This window comes from Sebastes fasciatus, chromosome 20 (assembly GCF_043250625.1).
Source record: "Sebastes fasciatus isolate fSebFas1 chromosome 20, fSebFas1.pri, whole genome shotgun sequence".
Lineage (NCBI taxonomy): Eukaryota > Metazoa > Chordata > Actinopteri > Perciformes > Sebastidae > Sebastes > Sebastes fasciatus.
The window spans coordinates 20,278,181-20,297,780 of record NC_133814.1 but is presented as its reverse complement, the minus strand read 5'-3'; the positions used below and the strand labels follow the sequence as shown (position 1 = coordinate 20,297,780).

General features: G+C 42.6%; 1 protein-coding gene across 1 annotated transcript; it reads left to right on the top strand.

Annotated features, from left to right (window-relative positions):
* Nucleotides 1-2,240: 2,240 nt before the first annotated feature.
* On the top strand, nt 2,241-15,474 carry synpo2lb (synaptopodin 2-like b). Its single transcript, XM_074619668.1, has 5 exons — nt 2,241-2,511; nt 5,907-6,058; nt 6,147-6,434; nt 6,564-6,955; nt 11,525-15,474. Exons 1-5 carry the CDS (start codon nt 2,410-2,412, stop codon nt 14,125-14,127), a joined length of 3,537 nt encoding a protein of 1,178 aa, XP_074475769.1. The 5' UTR covers nt 2,241-2,409; the 3' UTR covers nt 14,128-15,474.
* The last annotated feature ends 4,126 nt before the right edge of the window (nt 15,475-19,600 follow it).

Sequence of the window (19,600 nt, the reverse complement as noted above, 5' to 3'; positions counted from 1 at the left end):
TATAGGGATGAACTGTAACTTATATGTTTGTATAATTATTTCTGTGATTTATTGGATTTTGTACAGAATACCAATAAAAAGACTTTGAGGGAAAAAAAACAACTCAGTTATAACGAGTTCCACTCTTTTTTAAATTCCTTTATTATTATTATTTTTAATTTACTTATCTTTTGTGTTTTTGATCCTTTCCTTTTTTTTCTTTTTTTTTTGTATATGTTTCATTTATGTTTCTATTGGATTTAATTAATTTATATGTATAAATGTAATTGTTTATAAAATTAACTCTGCTTATTTAATGGTGCAGTAATATTGTTATAGGGATAAACTGTAAATTATATATTTGTATAAACAAATATAATTTGTTTATACAATTATTTCTGTGATTTATTGGATTTTGTACAGAATACCAATAAAAAGACTTTGAGCAAAAAAACAACAACTCAGTTATTGACCTTTAAAATAATAGTAATAACGAATTCCACTCTCTTTTTTCTATTTATTAATTTATTATTATTATTTTTAATTTACTTATCTTTTGTGTTTTTGATCCTTTCCTTTTTTTTCTTTTTTTGTATATGTTTCATTTATGTTTCTATTGGATTTAATTAATTTATATGTATAAATGTAATTGTTTATGAAATTAACTCTGCTTATTTAATGGTGCAGTAATATTGTTATAGGGATGGGGGGATGTAAATTGTTTATACAATTATTTCTGTGATTTATTGGATTTTGTACAGAATACCAATAAAAAGACTTTGAGCAAAATAACAATAACTCAGTTATTGATTTTTAAATCAATAATAATAATGATTTCCATTTTTTTCTAGCTTATGAGAAAGACATTTTGTAGTTTATGCAATTTAAAACACAAATTATTGAATATTTTATGCTTGTTGTCACACTAGGTTTGGCCCAAGGCACTCTGATGTGTGAGGTTTACTGACTAAAATAACTCACTTATACTCTAAGTTATGACTTTATTCTCATAATATTATGACTTTATTCTCGTAATATTACAACTTTTTTTCTTGTAAAGGTATGACTTTATTTTTGTAATATTATGACTTTATTCTCAAAATCTCAGATTTATTTTTTCCCTCAATGTGGCCCTACTTCGTCGTAGTATCGCTGTGTCATCAGTTAGGGTGGAAAAAATGGATAAATGTCTGAGATCATGGGCGCCCAAAAGTGTGGGGGCCACGGGGCCATTGGCCCCTCAATGTGGCCGTGGAGTTCTCGCTGCGCAGTGCGCCCTCTCTCCCTGTGGGGAGGGACGGGATTCATGGCGCAACTGTCAATCGTGGCGGACTGTCCTCAGTGCAAGGGACCTGTGACGATGTCGACCCCCCGTCTCGTTTACCATGCTTATGCATCAGTATTCATAATACAACCTTTATGACTAAATTGTTTACTAGAGTACCAAGTTATTCATAGATTCTGAAGCTGGTTGTAGTGGCTGAATGTTATCAATAGCACTTTTAAGTTGCCCTTGGACTAAGAGCCAATATCATATGGTGATCCTCCCAGTCATCTATCAAATAATTATAATGTGACAAGAGGTGGCCATCTGAATTGGGCCAAAGCGTCAGCACCAAATGTGAGCCAGCCTGGGCCAATATATGGTTGGCATATTTAGCTACGTTTTGAGGGTGCAAACTGCTCCAACTTAATGGGACTTGGGTCAAATTTGGGCCCAGCTCCCTTTGCAATCAGGTCCAATTTGGAATTACTATTCATCACAAGCCTGGCGTGAGTTTCATTAGAAGATCAGATTGAAGTTGGGCCAAGTCGTTTTGGCTGATCTGTAATCCTCTTCAAGATCGGAGGTGTCGGAGCTGATGAACAGCAGCCTGAGAGCCAGTATTCATCATCTTACCCAACACTTGCCAACATAGAACCTTCCCCTCATTTACTGAACTCTATTTTTAATGCTTTCTGTGTGAAATTGTGTTTGTCGACAGCTATCACGTAAGCGAACACCTCCCTTTCTGTGGGTAGATGAAGACAAATCTGTGCTGGCCAGACTGGCTGAGCTGGGGGTCAAAGAGGGAGTGGTGGTTATTTCGGGATGGTATATCAGCAAGCGTCCCGTCCTGTACAGAGTGCTTGAGAGTGACATGGCAAGTGTTGAATACGAGAGAGGATGAACACACACACACACACACACACTCCTGAGTGCCCACCCTCCGACACAGCATTCCTGTGTAAGCAGATGAAAGCCAGCCTCCCCCTGTCTCCTCGTGGGTGGAGTGATTTTTGTCGTGGTCGCGGAGAGGAGCAGGGAGGCAGAAGCCTCACGCTCACTCATTGATACTCGCACTGAACGGAAGAAGGGGAGAGCGACTCATACACACTTACACTCACACACACACACACACACACACACACAGCAGGCTGTGAGCTGGGATGGTAGCCGAGGAGATAGTGGTCTCCCTCTCAGGAGGTTCCCCGTGGGGCTTCAGACTGCAGGGTGGAGCAGAGCAGCAAAAACCTCTACAGGTGGCCAAGGTACAGTGGAGCCTATGTGTGTGTGTGTGTGTGTGTGTGTGTGTGTGTGTGCAGTATAAAGACTTACTGCCAAGGTGGTAACATGAGTAGGCGGGTTTAATAGAGACTGCAGCTGTTAATTGCAGTCTGAGGCCTTGATGGTCTTGTTGTTCGCTCTGTTCGTGATTCTGGTGGTATTGCTGGTATTTATAGGGGGTAAAAAAAAACTAAATACAAGTACACTTAGCAGTGTAATCGTCTAGCTTTTTCATGAACAAGTAAGTACTTTCACTTGTAGTTTGTTCTCAGCTAGATTTTGAAAAGCTTTGGAGAGCATCACTGAATGGGGGAGGGATTAGTTTGATGGGTGAAGTCAAAGTTAACGCGTTAATATCTTTAATGCTACCGATCGTTTGGAGGTTATACCAGGCTCAGTTTTAAAACTAAAGTGAAGATACTGGTATCATATGAAACTACAAAACCCAAGGAATCCATGTCATACTAGCTTGTCGCAAAGGAGGCTAAATAACACTCAAAACTTGCGATAAATTTTGGCAAGGAAAAACTGGCATGGCCATTTTCAAAGGGATCCCTTGACCTCTGACCTCAAGATATGTGAATGTAAATGGGTTCTATGGGTACCCACGAGTCTCCCCTTTACAGACATGCCCACTTTATGATAACCACATGCAGTTTGGGGCAAGTCATAGTCAAGTCAGCACACTGACACACTGACAGCTGTTGTTGCCTGTTGGGCTGCAGTTTGCCATGTTATGATTTGAGCATATTTTGTATGCTAAATGCAGTACCTGTGAGGGTTTCTGGACAATATTAGTCATTGTTTTGTGTTGTTAATTGATTTCCAATAATAAATATATACATATATTTGCATAAAGCAGCATATTTTCCCACTCCCATGTTGATAAGAGTATTAAATACTTGACAAATCTCCCTTTAAGGTACATTTTGAACTGTATTTCTCCGAAAAATTTCACTTTTCTTCTGTTACTTGAGTAGTTTTGACCACAAGTACTCTTCCCTCTACAGCAGTACCTCCACGATATACTATATTGCTCATGCTCATTTGTCCGCAGCCATTTTAAATTACCCCTGTTGTGATTCAGTTGGGTTTGTGGGTCAAAGAACAGCGTGAACTCATGTTTATAGAGGTTGCTCTTGACTCGGATTTCATTACTGAATCCTGATGGCGATCATACAGGATACAAGACTAATATAGTCTGTTCATACGTGTGCATACATTCGATATTACTATTCTATATATGCACAACTACACACACATATTGCATGTCTGTGTGCACATGAATGTGTCTACTGTGAACACACACGCAGTCGACAATGGACTTGTTTCAGATTTGTCATCGTCTCACATATTTATCATACATATTAATCCAACTTTAAGCCCCCTGGGATTATTCTTTTTTTTTCACTTCTCCAAAAGCTTTTTTTTGCGTCTGTATTTATGTTTTGTTGACAGTTCAGAATGTTGTCTCTAATAAGAAAATCTATTCTGGAGAGAAGGAATGCGACCTCGCTCACACACTGACGTTGAAAGAGTTGGCCGGTCGCTCAAAAGCTGTCATAACCTAGGATTCAAAATGGAGGCGGAGCGGCTCTGGCACCAAAAGGCCTCTCTTTATCCAGGGGTTTTCGAGCAGATAAGGTCACCTTTGATGAGAGTTTGATCAGTGTGTGCTTCCTCTTGTTGGAGTGTGTGTTGTTGGGCATACCTCAGATAAGCCCGGAGCACAGAGGATCAGAATAGCTCATTTAAGAGGAGCTGGAAGCTGAGCACGGAAAAAGGCCTCGCGTTAATGTTCAGACACACACACTCGTACACTTTCCTGTCCTGTATTTTTCTGTTTCTCAACACAGTAGCGTCTGTCTTTCTCCGTCCGTCTAGGAATGTGGTCGATTTTCCTGCGAGGTTTTATTTTGGGTATGTGGGGAACATATGTTGAAAGACAGGCATCCACCCTCCCTGGTCCAGACCGGTGATGCAGCTGTTCAAACCCCCTCTTTCATGATGTGCTGTGTGTGTGTGTGTGGTGTGTGTGTGTGTGCGTGTGTGTGCGTGTGTGTGTGTGAGTGGGAAAGTACAAGCTTGTCCTTGCATGTGTTTGTGTGACGCCACACTGGGATTATTGGGTCAAGAGATACTGATAGAGAGTCCAAGTAGGTGCGTGAACACACTTTCCTCCTCTCAACATTTCTACAGTGATAAGCTGTGTGTGTGTGTGTGTGTGTGTGTGTGTGTATTAGTGTGTGAGGAGGCAGTCGAGGGCCTTATCTGCTTCTTATAACTGCAATCTGGCGGACAAGAATACTCGCCCACCCCCCACACAGACATACGTCCTGAAGGATACTATGACATCATCTCTTAGCGACCTCCAGGAACAGCTGCATGATCTCACGAGTTATTCTGATACAGGGAAGGAGTTGTCGGAGAGCTTTAAGGCCATTTCACCAACAAAATGCTCTCACTGACTAATACAATCTGTAGGACTTTTACAGGAAGTACATTAAAGTAACAATCTGGATAACTGTCCATAATATGGCTACTTAGATGGTTTAAAACCCCTGTAAACGCCTCAGTTTTTATGTAACTTTCATTAAAGGGGACATATCATGCTCATTTTCAGGTTCATACTTGTATTTGGGGTTTCTACTAGAACATTTTTACGTGCTTTAATGTTCAAAAAACACATTATTTTCCTCATACTATCTGTCTGAAACGCTCCGTTTTAGCGCCTGTCTCTTTAAGCCCCCCCTCCTGAAAAAGCCCAGTCTGCTCTGATTGGCTTGCGAGAAAAATATGGTGCACCTTTGGGCTGACCCGAATGCTATGAATCTTTGATCATTGCCATGGTAATCGACCTCCAAATCAGTATTAAAATTCTTCGTTTTTATTTATATATATATATATATAAGTATGTAATGATAATCATAATCCTCAAATACCCCATGAAATAAGGAATACTCCCACAACATTATTCATTATTCAGAATATCGCTGTTTGTTGTGTATTGAGGTGCGTGTGAGAACGGTACGGCATCAGCGGCACTGAAACGGGAGATGGAGAGACAGAAGAACATGTCAGCCTGCTGCACTGCGAAGCTTCGAATACCTTCGAATACTACTTCGAAATTTAGCCAAATGTACTTATTATCAATATAAGCCAAGTATACTTAGACATTTCTGTATACTTGTCGGTATAAGTTAAGGATACTTGAGTATAATATTGTTAAAAAGTGCATAAAAAGTAAACTGAAAGCATACTCTCTTATTTTAATTTAAACTTTATTAACACACTTGAATAAACTTCTCAACATATGTAAATATGTATATTTTCTGTGCTTTTAACTCAAGTACTAATATGTGTTATTTCCTCTCTGCAGGTACGCCGGCGCAGCAAAGCGTGCAGAGCTGGACTGAAGGAGCATGATGAGCTGGTTGCCATTGGCGACCATATGTGTGCAGAGCTCAGTCATGCTCAGGCCATGAACCTCATCGACAGGGAGAGCGCCATACTCAACCTGAGGGTCAAAAGGTCAGAGCATCACACAGTCGTCGTTACATGAAGCAAACTGATGCATGTTTAGCATTTTAACAATTCGTCATCATCCGTGTGTCTCCAGAGCCCCTTCTGGATTCCATTCCTCGTCCTACTCTGGTTGCTCCTCCGTGAGGGTCCTGTCCCCCCCCGCGGGCCCTTTGCCCTCCCACCGTTCCTCCATCCTCTCACCCACCGGGATACCCAGGGGCGTCACGTCCCCTCCAGACAGCGAGGCTTACTATGGAGAGACAGACAGCGACGCAGACACACAGTCACTGACGATACGCCGCCCACGCCGTACACCTCCTCACGCACGCTCACCTGGTCGCTATGACAACCAGGAGGAGGAGGAGACGTCAGAGATGAGCGGGTAAGAGACCTCCTGTATTCTGTCATAGAAGGTTTCTTTTATCAGTCTTTCCAAAAAGCTGCAACATCATACTGAGGTTTCTCCCACTGCAGCGTTCTAATTGTTGTTGTGTTGTGTCTTTCCTCTGAGGTATGAGAGCGCCACAGATGCAGGGGTTTCCATGCAGGGGCAGTGGGAAGGTCAGTGTCTTCCTGGCGTCCCTCGCAGAGAGCTCATCTACCAGCCTCCCCAGACCGAGTGGATCACTCCAGCACACACCCCGCACACTCTGACCCCTCGCACGCTCACGCCGACCCCTGACATGGGCTTGATGGAGGCGGAGGGCGAAGTGGACAGCGGCTTCCAGGAGGCGGGGGGGCCCTGCATCGGGATGACCTGCCCGCCGCTCGTGTCTCCTGAGCGGGCGAAGGAGGCTCTGATGTCAGGCTCTGGGAAACAACTGGTGCCCATGGTGGGACCACAGCTGACCCCAGTCAGCGACGAGCTCTCCACCACCTACAAGGAGAAAGCACGGCAAGCCAGTGAGTAAAAACTACAGCACACCGTTACACGTAAATAATCCAGAGATTACAAAGTGATTTACAAGGAAAAGTAATAAAAGGGAAATACACATACAAAGTCGTATATGCATAAAATGTGAGAATAGTAAACCATACAAACATACTGTTATAACACGTGCTTAAATACATAATGCACATATACCAGCCTGCATGTTATGCAGTTATACGGCCCATATTTGTGTGGAATATAAAATTGTGGAATAAGTTAAAGGATGATTGCAAAATGCTAGGGCTGTCGTCGACCAGAGAAATTCTTAGTCGACTAACATGATTTTGTCCACTAATTGATGATTTAAGCGACAGATCTGTAAAACTGAGTTTCTCCACAAAGAATCACACAAAAGTGACACTTTAAATCTTGAGTTTACCACAGATGTGCTCATAAGTTTCTTGGAAATGAGTCATTCAGCATGAAAAAAGCCCTATAAAATGCTTATTCTCCAAAGCAAAAGAAAACACAAACACTCAGCACAGTCCTGTTTGAGGAATCAAGCAACGGGGTTTATGTAAAAAACACCATTCAATCAGATACGTTAGAGGCTACCATGATGTTGTTCTGCACGCCATCGGTGTGTATATCACTTCAACTGCAAAATTTCCAAACAATATCTGTTGCTAAATTTGGATCTTGCCTGTGAGTTTGCCCGGTTCAACCTTTTATTCTATCAGAATGATACACCAGCTGTTAACCAAACACAGGAGCCGCTCTAGTTTCTCATGGGAATGCAGCTATTTCTGTCGTGACTGCAGTGTTTTTGCTTTTTTTAATTTAAATTCCAAAGATTCCTTTTGTGTCTCAGAATCAGCTGTGTGGTTTTATCAATAGCTAGATCACCCTCTAGTGGTGATTTTCTACAACTGGAGCATCCAGTTACATTTCCAGGCTGCTGGTGATGGGGTGAGATACACCAGATACCTGGAGAGGTATTCCACCTCCCCCACTCCTCCCCTCCTCCCCTCTTCTGTCCCCTGAAACAGCGGTACATCTCTGCTGTCAGTATTCGGAGCATCTGCCTCACTCGCTGTATTTATAGTCACCGAAGCTTCTGATCGACAGACTGGACGCGACTCTGACTTACAGGCCACACAGCTGAATATGTGCTGTGTGAGTGTGTGTTTGTATGTGTGTGTGTGTGTAGGTTGTGTGTGTGTGTTTTTTTTTTCTTGCCACGTGTGCACAGTAGACTACATACCAGTAAAATGTAATCTATCAAGAGAAATGACAAACATTTGCTGGCCCCAGCTTCTCTAATGTGAGGATGTAGTTGTTTTCTCTGCTTTATATTATTGTAAATTAAAGCTGCAGTGGGTAGAAATGGAGCAAATATGATTAAAAAATATATTTTTATAAAACGGTCACTAATATCCTGACAGTAGTGCATGAGACAGGTAATCTGAAAAAACAATCATGTTCCTCTGTGTCCTCCGGTGCTCCTAATGGCATCTGCAAGATTTCACAGACCGGAAGAGAACAACCAATCAGAGCCAAGCTGGAGCCTTGCCGTCTCTGAGCAGCTGTCAATCACTCCGATCAAACGGTCTAGGCAGCGCTGATCAAATATGAATCAATATTCTGTTACTGTAATGCCTATTTCTCGACTCAAATGTTTTCAGAAACATCTTGTAGTGAACTGTGTAGCTGTAAAATGAGGAAGTTTGTGAACCGGCAGCCATGTTGAGATCAGTTGAGGAAATACTAAGCACCGCCCACCAGCCAGAGCACAGCCAGTAGGAACGCTCTCTCTCTCTGAAATGACCTGTGATTGGTCAAAGTCTCCCGTCAACGGCTAGATTTTTTTAAAGCCTGAAAACAGAGCCATGAGGAGGTGCAGAAGTCTAGTTTTCTCTCAGAACACTTGAATTACAATATGCTGAAAGGTTATTATGGATTTTTTGCCCAATGATGCCAAAAAACATTCTGCCTACTGCAAGTTTAAATATCTTTCGGTTACTACTATTACTTACTACATAAAGTATACTTGGGAAATGAACTTTACTTAAATATACTTCATAAAATAAACTTGAAGTGTACTACTTTTTCGTAAGGGAACTCTCAACAAGAAAGCGAATAAATCAAATTTCACGAAATGTTGGACTATTCCTTTAACTCATAATAAAGTTTTATCAGCCTTGTCTGGTTAGTTCAACAAGGCAGTAATGACCACAGCTGATGGAGCTGAATAGCTATGCACTGACCGAGCTGTGACTTCATATATGAGCGAATGTTGCAGTAATGAGGCTGAAAGCCTGAATGACTTAGGCTAGGGCTTTACTATAGGACGAATAATGACTGAGGCGTTCAGGGACCTGCCCTTTCTCACGTTACACACACACACACACACACACACACACACACACACACACTCACACACACGTTGCCTTTGGCTTTGGATATGTGATTGTTCTGCTACTATAGAGCTGTGTCTGTGTGTGCAGTGGTTGTTAGGTGTGAAGTGTTAGCACTAGAGAACGGACATCAGTTAAGACTTATGACCAAGCTTTCCTCTATAGACTATAATTGGCTTTATGAACTCATACACACACATAAACACACACACACACATACACTGAATGACACTTCTGTCTAAATATCCTCTGGTGAGGGGTCTCCCGTCCTTGTGTCTCACTCTGTGTGTGTGAGACAGAGACCTGACAGGTGTTTGATGGCTGTCAGACAGACAGGAATAGTGGGTTGACATCATTGCGTTGGTTTGGGACACAGACAAAGGTCTTTACATGGGCCGTGCCCCGAGAGAAGAGCTGGAAGACTAAACGGTTCCCGACTCAGATCAGAACCGGACTCTGTGAGGGTGTGTTTGGAGGGAGGGTCTGAGGGAGTTTAAGGACACACACACACACGCTCACACTTGTGAGATGAGGGACCTCACATCTCGTTCAGGTTCAGACGTAGGTGGACACACAGTCCCACACACCGTGTACGCAGGTAAGACGCATTAAAACCCTTCTACACAGATTCACTTACATTAGAAGTAAGTTTTTCAAATTAAGAGGAATTAATTAATTTCTATGCTATGTCACCATTTCAGAACATTTACCATAAATGTCAAGGTTATTTGTCATTGTTGTTCTATAATGGACTTGATGCATGTCACTCGCGTACAATGGGACGGATACAGCAAATACAAATAACAAATAATGGAACAAAAGTTACAAATTATTCTTAGTTGTATTTGGCTCTAGGGAGGAAATCTGGTGCATTCATGACCTTGGTGACCCCCTGACTTTTTGTCTTTTGCCACCTTGAGGTTCATATTTGTGGTTTTGGAGTGAAACGTCTTGAAAGCTTTTGGAAGGATTGTCATAAAATTTGGTTTGTGTTCCCCTCAGGATGAATTGTTATTGCCATCATTGGGTCAAACCGAATACTTGTTTGTGACAAAATACCTACAAAACAAATGACATTCTTCTCACCTGCCTCTGGGGCTGCTCCCTGCTAGTCGGTTATTCGACTAATCGGGCGTTTTGTTCTTAGTCGACTAAGATTTCTTTTGTCAATTAGTCATTTTTCTGCTTTTTTTCATGCTGTATGACTTATTTCCAAGAAACTTATGAGCACATCTCTGGTATACACACGATTTAAAGTGGTGCTTTTATGTGATTCTTTGTGGAGAAACTGTTAATTAAATCGACTAATCAACAAAATTGTTTGAGTGTTTATCGACTAAGAATTTCTTTAGTCAAGGACAGTCCCTCCAGTTTGTGTTTAGTGCTAATGCTAATATGCTAAACTAAGATGTGTTAGCATTTAGCTCCCTGCACCACCGGAGACGCACAGTAGACTGTTTAAACCCCCTTTGAACCGGCTTATGTCAAGTCTTTGCAGAAATATGTAAACATTGCGACAACTGAAATATCAAGTTTGTTATTGGGATTGTGTGTGTGTGTGTTTGTTATGTCTCTGTGAGCTTGACGGTATGAAAGTTATATGTCATTACATATATTTATTTATATCTCGGAGTGATCATTTACAATGATGCAGAGTTAAATTACACACGATTACTCACTGACACACAGTGGCCCACGATCATGGATCATGGAATATGGATGCGCAATGCTGCATCAGACTATAGTTATGCGGTGAGGATATTCATGTGAGGTGAGCCAAGATACTAAAAAGGCTCAAATAGCCTTGGACTTAGCAGAGATAAACATGACGTACACACACACAGGCACAAACAAGCATTTGTGCAGGAGAGACACTCTGATCTAAACTTCCCGGAGTGTGTGACTCAACTCTGGAGAGCAGCAGGAATCCTTTGTTCTAAATCCACAACACACACTCCTGTCTGTCACTGGTAATCCTCACAGCAGCTCCTCACTGTGATAATACCGTATAAATCAGCCACTGCTCGCTGAGTCGGTGAGGGCTATCACACCGTTGTTTCCGTTATTTGTCGCCTGTGCCTCGTTATGCACTCAGATATCCCATTACCGGTTCTCCCCTTTGCTTCCTCTCTCCTTCAGCACATTTATTTTGGTCTCTTTCTCTTTTCTCTTCCTGTCTTGCAGAGTTGCACCGTGGGGAGAGCGTGGTGGAGAAACAGGTGAAAGAGGCTCGCACTAAATGCCGCTCCATTGCTTCTTTGCTGACTGATGCGCCCAACCCCAACTCGAAAGGGGTGCTTATGTTCAAGAAGCGCCGGCAGAGGGCCAAGAAGTACACGTTGACCTGCTTCGGCAAAGCTGAGGGAGACAGAGGAGCGGAGACAGAAGGAGACACAGGAGGGGAGACGGAGGAGGAAGGAGGAAGCTCCATCCTGAGCGGCTCAGAAGTTGATGAAGAGGGATTCTCTTCATCGTATGACCCAACGTGGGACAGCGGTTATCTAGACCTGCTGGACAGGAAAAGCTCTGCCTGCCCGTCAACCACGCCAACTACTCCAACAACGCCCACAGCCAATCACAGCTCAGGCCTGGATATCTCAGCCTATCAGACACCAGGATTTGTGACCTCTGTCAATCAAAGCCCAGGGGTGGAGGTCTCGGCCTATCAGGGCTCAAGGCTGGAGAGCGGCGTTGCGAAGCAGCCAATCAGTAACCACCCTGCACACATGTCTCCTCCAGCTGTTGCGCTCACCAATGGGGGGCCGGTAGCTGTAAGTCGGGCTAGCGTTGTTCTGAACCCGCCCTCTCAGATGCCAAGTCAAAATGGGCAACACCCCAATCCTAGTCCGAGCTCGATGACAGACTCGGATCATCAACTGAATCCAGGTAATCTGAACCGCACTGCGCGCCCCTTCACCCCAGGCCCGACCTCTCGTGCGTCTGTAACCTCCGTGATGTTTCGCCCTCCCCAACCCAAACCCGCAGCCGTGGCCATGACGACCAAACCAGTGGCGGCCGTCTCCATGGTGACCATCCAGCCCACTTGGCAACCATCAGGGCCGGATGCAAAGAGAGCGGTGTCTAGCACCTCTCTGTACATCCCTCCGAGAAATAACCACAGCAACACGTCTCCCCCCTCTGTTAACTCGCCTCCCTCCTCGCTGTCCTCGGCACCTTTCTCCCAGCCCGCCGCAAATCCACCCACATTTTCCCCTCAGGCCGCAGCGTATGCTTCCCCCTCCATCCCGTTCTCTCCTCCTGCAGCTCAAAGCACCCTGTTCTGTCCATCACCTGCTCAACCCTTTTCCCCTCCAGCTCCTATTTACCCGCCTCCCTCCACCTACATGTCTGCTTCTCCCATCTCCCCTCCACATCCCCCTGATCTGACTCAGGTCTCCTTTCAGCCCACCCATCCTCCTCCTCCTCTTCCTCCCACGCAACCTTCTCCATCTCCATCTCTCCACCCCTACTTCAACGCGACAGGTGCAGCGACTCCCGGCCCCTATGCTGCCACGGCAACTGCATCACCACTCCATGCTCCTGCCGCCGATTCAATGACGACACGAGAGGAGCGCATCTCGGTCCCCGCTGCTCGCACCGGCATCCTGCACGATGCCCGTCTTCGCAGCAAAAAGAAGCCGATGTTCTGCGCGGTCCAGAACAAAGATATTTCCCCGAACCCGGACTTGCTGTCAATGATCACGAACATGGACGACCGCTTTGTGAGAACCCCGGGCGCCGAGCCTGCAGGAGCTGTGCCCAGTGGGGAGACGGGACATGAGTCGGGGCCTGAGGAGGACTGGCTGAGGCTGGGGGCGGAGGCCTGCAACTTCATGCAGGCTCAGCGGAGACCCAGACCACCTCCTGTCGCTCCCAAACCCCAAACCCCTCAGGTGCCACAGCTGGCGGGGAAGGGAGGTGAGCTGTTTGCCCGCAGGCAGAACAGGATGGATCGGTACGTTGTGGAGAGATCTCCATCTGTCGCTGCAGCGCCGTACTCCCCCGCCCAGACGAGGGAGTCCTCGCCCACGCCCTCTCTCCCTTCCACCTGGAAATACTCGTCCAGCATCCGTGCTCCTCCTCCCATCAGCTACAACCCCCTGCTCTCTCCCTCCTGCCCTCTGAAGGCCCAGAAGAAGTCTGAGGTGACAAAGTCGGGGCCAGCTGGATCTAAAGGGAAGAAAGCGGCCCTTAAGTCTGTGGACATTATGAGCCACCAGCCCTACCAGCTCAACTCTTCTTTGTTCAGCTATGGCGGTGGGGTTCCAATGGACACCTCCACCTATCAGGGAGGAATGGCAGGTGGTCCTCAGAAGACAGCACGAGTATACGAGGTGAAGCGCTTCTCCACGCCTCCACCCACATCCACAGGGCCCGCTCTCAAAGTTATTGTACCTCGATCGGCTACGACACTTGGAGAACCACTGTGGCGCTCTGATGTCACATCTCCACCCACAGTTGGCCCCAACGCCTACCAACCTCAGTGGGCCACCTCCCCTCTGTCTCCCCCACCTGCCCCCACCGCCCCACTCCCTCAGCTCCCCACCTTCTCCGCTGCTTCAAACCCACTCCAGTCCCCGACTTTCTCCCACCTTCAGCCCTCCAGCGCTGCGCAGGCCAACAGGCAGTTTAAGAGCGCCCCAAATCTGAGTCCACACGGCCCCGCCGGGGCCTCTCGGCCGCCATCAAGCAGCACTCTACCTAACAGGGTCCCCAGGCCCAGGTTCAGCACTTCCAACCTGGGTCTGCAGCCTTGCGTCTGGCGCCCTGGATCCACTATGCACTGACTGGTCCGGACGTAATAAACCACGGCGCTATGGGAACATAGAGCCACATTTTCTAAATAGGTCCATGTGTTTTTAGTATTGTAACGTTGTTATTCAGGGCTGCAGCTTTGGGGTTTTACCAGCCACGTTTTATCACAAGATCTGTTTGGATCGGCCACCCATGTAGCACATTTTATCACTTACATTTAATCTTGTTGACTCATTTATCCAACGCATTTGGCTGTAGTTAGAGGGAACACTGTGTTTTGCAAAGGAAAATGTAGTGTGGAAACCTGAGAAAAGTTTTAAAACAAAAATGGAGATCAACGACAGATTGAAAGGACAGAAAGAGATGCTGGAGAAATAAAGTTCTGTAAATATTGTATTGATTGTTGAAGTTTAAACTAAAGGGCTGTCGAAGTTAACCCGATAACGCAAATTAATTTGAACGCCGCTAATTTCTTTAACGCATTAACGCAACTTTCGATTTTTGATAAACCTCTTAAAAATCCGACGGCGGACCCGACCGCTATTCTGTCTTTCGAAGGTTGTAGCGGGCTCAGTTTTAAAGTTAAGTAAAGATACTGGAATCATATGAAACTAGAAAACCTAAGGAAACCATTGGTACCAACCATGTCATACTAGTTTGAAGCGTGAAGGAATTTGTCATTGTTTTGTGTTGTTAATTGATTTCCAGTAATAAATATATACATACATTTGCATAAAGCAAGCATATTTGCCTACTCCCATGTTGATAAGAGTATTAATCTCCCTTTAAGGTACATTTTGAATAGATAAAAAATGTGCCATTAATTTGCGATTATTCGTGATTAAATATGGACAATCACGCGGTTAATCGCGGTTAAATATTTAAATCGATTGACAGCCCTAGTTTAAACATAAAAAAAGAAGAATAGAGGATGTGAGAAGACAAGACGGTTGTGAGAGAGATACGAGAGGACGGTAAAAAAGATGAAAAAGGAAAGCACAAGTGACATAATAGAAACAATGTCTGATGAGGTATAAAAGGTGCAGATTTGACTCATAACTTCACAATCTGTAAACATCCTACAGTACTTGTTGCAATCCAGCAATATCGTATAAAGTTGCTTTACTAACACATTTGAAGTAGCTACTGTAATTCCCTCTCTGTTATATTTATTCTAAGGATTTGTGTTTGATGAGTGTCTTTGTTTTTTTTTGCAGCTTTGTTTTCTGTAGTGTTTCATAGAGCACAGCTGCCATGATGAAGGGAAGCCTTTTACAGTAGATTTCTGATCTGTCGATATGAAACAAGAGATGTTTAACGTGTCTGTTTAGCTGTTTTCCACAGAGACATGCGGCTGAATAAAAATAGACATGACTCACCTCAGCTGTCACTCTGTTTCTCCCTGTGTCGTCGGCTCCCACACCGCACCACTATCTCCTCCTCTTCCTCACAGTAGCTTTCACCCTTTTCTCTCTTTCAGGCATTTACTGACTAGTCTAATAGCTTAATTGCTCTCTCAGGAGTTCAAATATTTGTGAAGTGATAGTTTAGGCGTCAAGAAAATGTTTTTTAAACTTTCACCACATGGAGGCACTGTAGGATTCGCCATCCAGACATGTTGAACCACTACAGTTTATGTCTCCTCCCTTGTCTTTATCACAGGTTTTACATAACTAGAAAGAGAGTTACATTTAATGTAACAGAAATACATAAAAATATATGGTTTCCATCTTTTTTATAATCTTAAATTACATTTTCTAGTAATCCGGCTGAATAAGGAGATTCAAAATCATTGGAGAGACACCATCATGCACTGGTCAATTTAGAGATTTTGCACTATTTTACCTCCATAACATGACTTCATTCAGACTAGTGAAAAAAACCCCATAAGAAATACACATTTAGGTGTTTATTTTACAACACTTTGTCTATTTGCGTCTGTACATTTCTGTGTAGATAATGCCTCATTTGCATATTTAAACATACAATTTCAGATTTTTTTTTTTAATTAGGGCTGTCAATCGATTAAAATATTTAATCACAATTAATCGCATGATTGTCCAAAGTTAATCACAAATGAATCACACATTTTTTATCTGTTCAAAATGTACCTTAAAGGGAGATTTGTCAAGTATTTAATATTCTTATCAACATGGGAGTGGGCAAATATGCTGCTTTATGCAAACGTATGTATATATTTATTATTGGAAATCAATTAGCAACACAAAACAATGACAAATATTGTCCAGAAACCCTCACAGGTACTACATTTAGCATAAAAATATGCTCAAATCATCACGCAACAAACTGAAGCCCAACAGGCAACAACAGCTGTCAGTGTGTCAGTGTGCTTTAGCAAATAAGTGGCGTTAAAACAAATTTACGTTAACGGGTTAATATCGCGTTAACTTTGACGGCCCTACTATTATTTAGTAGGGCCGTTATTCTTTTTACCCTATTCACCTGTAGTGTCTTGCATGTATGGAATTTTACAATATATATCTTTAAAGGCTGTTTTCTCATATTCTGAGCCAGAAATCTCCACTTCAGCAGCACTTACATCCACCAAACCTTCCAGTTTCATTCCAATCTATATTCTGAAGGTTTTTACAGAGCGGTTTGTTCATATATCATTCATAGCCTGATTTATACAACATTTTATTCCTAAAAACATGGCAAAAATTGATTTTTTTTTATGGCTGTTGACAGTATTTTCTGATATATGGAGTGATAAAAAGAGATATCAAAAATCCCCTTTGTAAAAACCTTTGACTCTTATATGTCAACAAAAATGAAACAATAATTTTGGCTTTATCCATGTTCTGATTTCTGTTCTGGAAATGTATGCAAATTAGCAAATTTTTAATAAGATAATGACTCATTTGCATATTTAAACATACAATTTTCAGAAAACTTGTAATACAAAAAATAATTGTCTTAATGTGAGTAATCAACTGGGGAAGTTTCATGGTGTTATCTATTAGTTATCTACATTTTTAGTCTATTCACCTGTAGTGTCTCCCCTCAAATACATGCATCCCTTCTCTTTCTTTTTTTCAATACTATATTTATTGGTTTGGAACAAACATTCACAAACATCCCCAATAACAACATTCTCGGTACAAAGAAACTTAACAAACATAATATTAATATATAATAAGCCAGCATAGATACAGGAAAAACATACATACAAAAAAAAATTAAAGAAATAATAAATAAAAACAATATACACAAGTAAACAAAAAAAAATAATAATTAAAATTAATCTATTTTTATATAATATAAATATATATACTGTACATACTGCATACATATATACATATACGCACCCACAGTACATACACATACAAAAACACATATACATATATATAAATAATCAATTAAAAATCAGTTTACAATTCAGCCATCATCTTATTCTACATTCATCCCTTTTCTAATTCTTCTATTTCAGATTCACTATGTGATCATTACAGTTGTAAATGTCCTTGCAGGATTGTCTGCCTCCGTCTCAGAGCAGTTTAATAACAGCCACCTGATGGCCTTGGAGCCGTGAAACCCAATCACGGCCACAGAAAGGGATCTAACCTCTGACCCCTGACTGGGATCAGGTGACAGTCGGGGGCTAACTTTAGCCGCTAACTTTAGTCCTGTTCAGGTCCGCTGGTAAGCTTAGCTGCTGTGCTAGTGGAAGGTACAACACTCCGTCACACACAAACCCGACTTCAGCGTGCAGCAGATTCATTTTTCTACAAACTAGGTCGATGGATTGTAGAAATACATAAAAAGCTGTAACTGCACTTATAGTGATGACTGAAGTGGCTCTTTCAACTCTTGGCCAAATTACCAAATTAGTTCTACAGCTCTCCCTCTTTCGGTCTCTCTACTCTTCTCTTTTAATGCCCCTCTCACACACACACACCATTCCACCTATTTTTGGAGCTGTTAATCTCCAGTTATTTGGCCCGGTGCTAAACTCTTAATTCTGATGGCTTTTTTACAATGTGATTGAGAGCGGAGGGGAAACGCTACCTCGTACACCCTGTCTCCGCCCGCCGCTCGGCCAAAGAGGCTCTTTCCTCCGTCCTCTCACCGTGTTTCTGGGCCAACAGAGTCGAGTGTTTGGGGTCAAGGGTCAGGGGTTAGGGGCAGGTCAGAAAATGGACAAATAAATAATGGTCGTTCTCACTCCTGTGTGCATCGATTATTTTAGGGTTAATATATAGGACAAAAAGGAGTTTCTTTATTGTTTTCTAATTAATTATTAACTGATTTGTTTGGTTTCATAAAGTATTACTAGAATTTTATTTGGTAATAAACCCTAACTGGGAGTTTGATTCCCTGGTCCACCCGGTCTGTCCAATTTCAGGACTGCCATACCTCACGGGTGACTTTTATCCGTGCTAGTGGCATGGCAAGCTCACCTTTTCAGAAATAAGACGACCCAGTCAGTTTATTGTGTGCGGTCTAGATCAGAAAACATGTGATCTAACAAGCCATTCAGATTTGTCTCCCCTTATATGTCACATGCAGGCTCATTAGAACATACCTGCCACAGATTGAGAACTACCTTTGCAAAGGTGCACCATATTTTCTCACAAGCCAATCAGAGCAGACTGGGCTTTTTCGGTAGTGGGGCTTAAAGACACAGGCGCTAAAACGGAGCGTTTCAGACAGAAGTTGAATACAGGTATATTCATACAGACAGTATGAGAAAAATAATGTATTTTTTGTACATTAAAGCATGTAAACATGTTCTAGTAGGAACCCAAAATACAATTATGAACCTGAAAATGAGCATGATATGTCCCCTTTAACATTTGGCATGCTCTCTATGATATACACAACTCTTCTGGTTGTTCTAAAGTCTAGGCTGAAGACCAAAAGGTGTTGATTAGGTGTTAGAATATTTCTACATTTCAAATAGCTATTCTGAAACCGCAACTTACCTACAGTCAGATATAGGCAAGGCAGCTTTTATTTGTATAATCACAAAATGTAATGTACATAGACACGAATTTAAAACATTTTTTCGTGATGGTCAGCATAAAATCAATTCATATGTAATCCTCGTAATTGTGAACCAGGAAGTATAAAGAGCGATGAACGCCGTGCAGAGAGGAGGTTGGGTTGGATGGATGGGTCAAAAAACCTTGTACTTTCACCCAGGAGACTGGTGTTTGTGTCCCGTATGAAACCAGAAATCAAGTTAATTTATTTGTCACGTGACTTCCGTAATTAATTTACAGCACCTCCGGTGTTATTCAAACCCAAACCACAATCTTTTCATAAACCTAACTAAGTAGTTTTGTTGCCTAAGCCTAACCAAGTCGATCTATTCCTAAACTACTAACTACTAAACACTACAACTTCTTTAGGTTTAGGCAATAAAACTGCAACTTCTTTAGGTTTAGGCAAAAAAACTACAACTTCTTTAGGTTTTTTAGGCAAAAAAAACAGTTAAGTTTAGGGAAAAACATCGTCTTTTGGGTTTAAATAACTACAAAC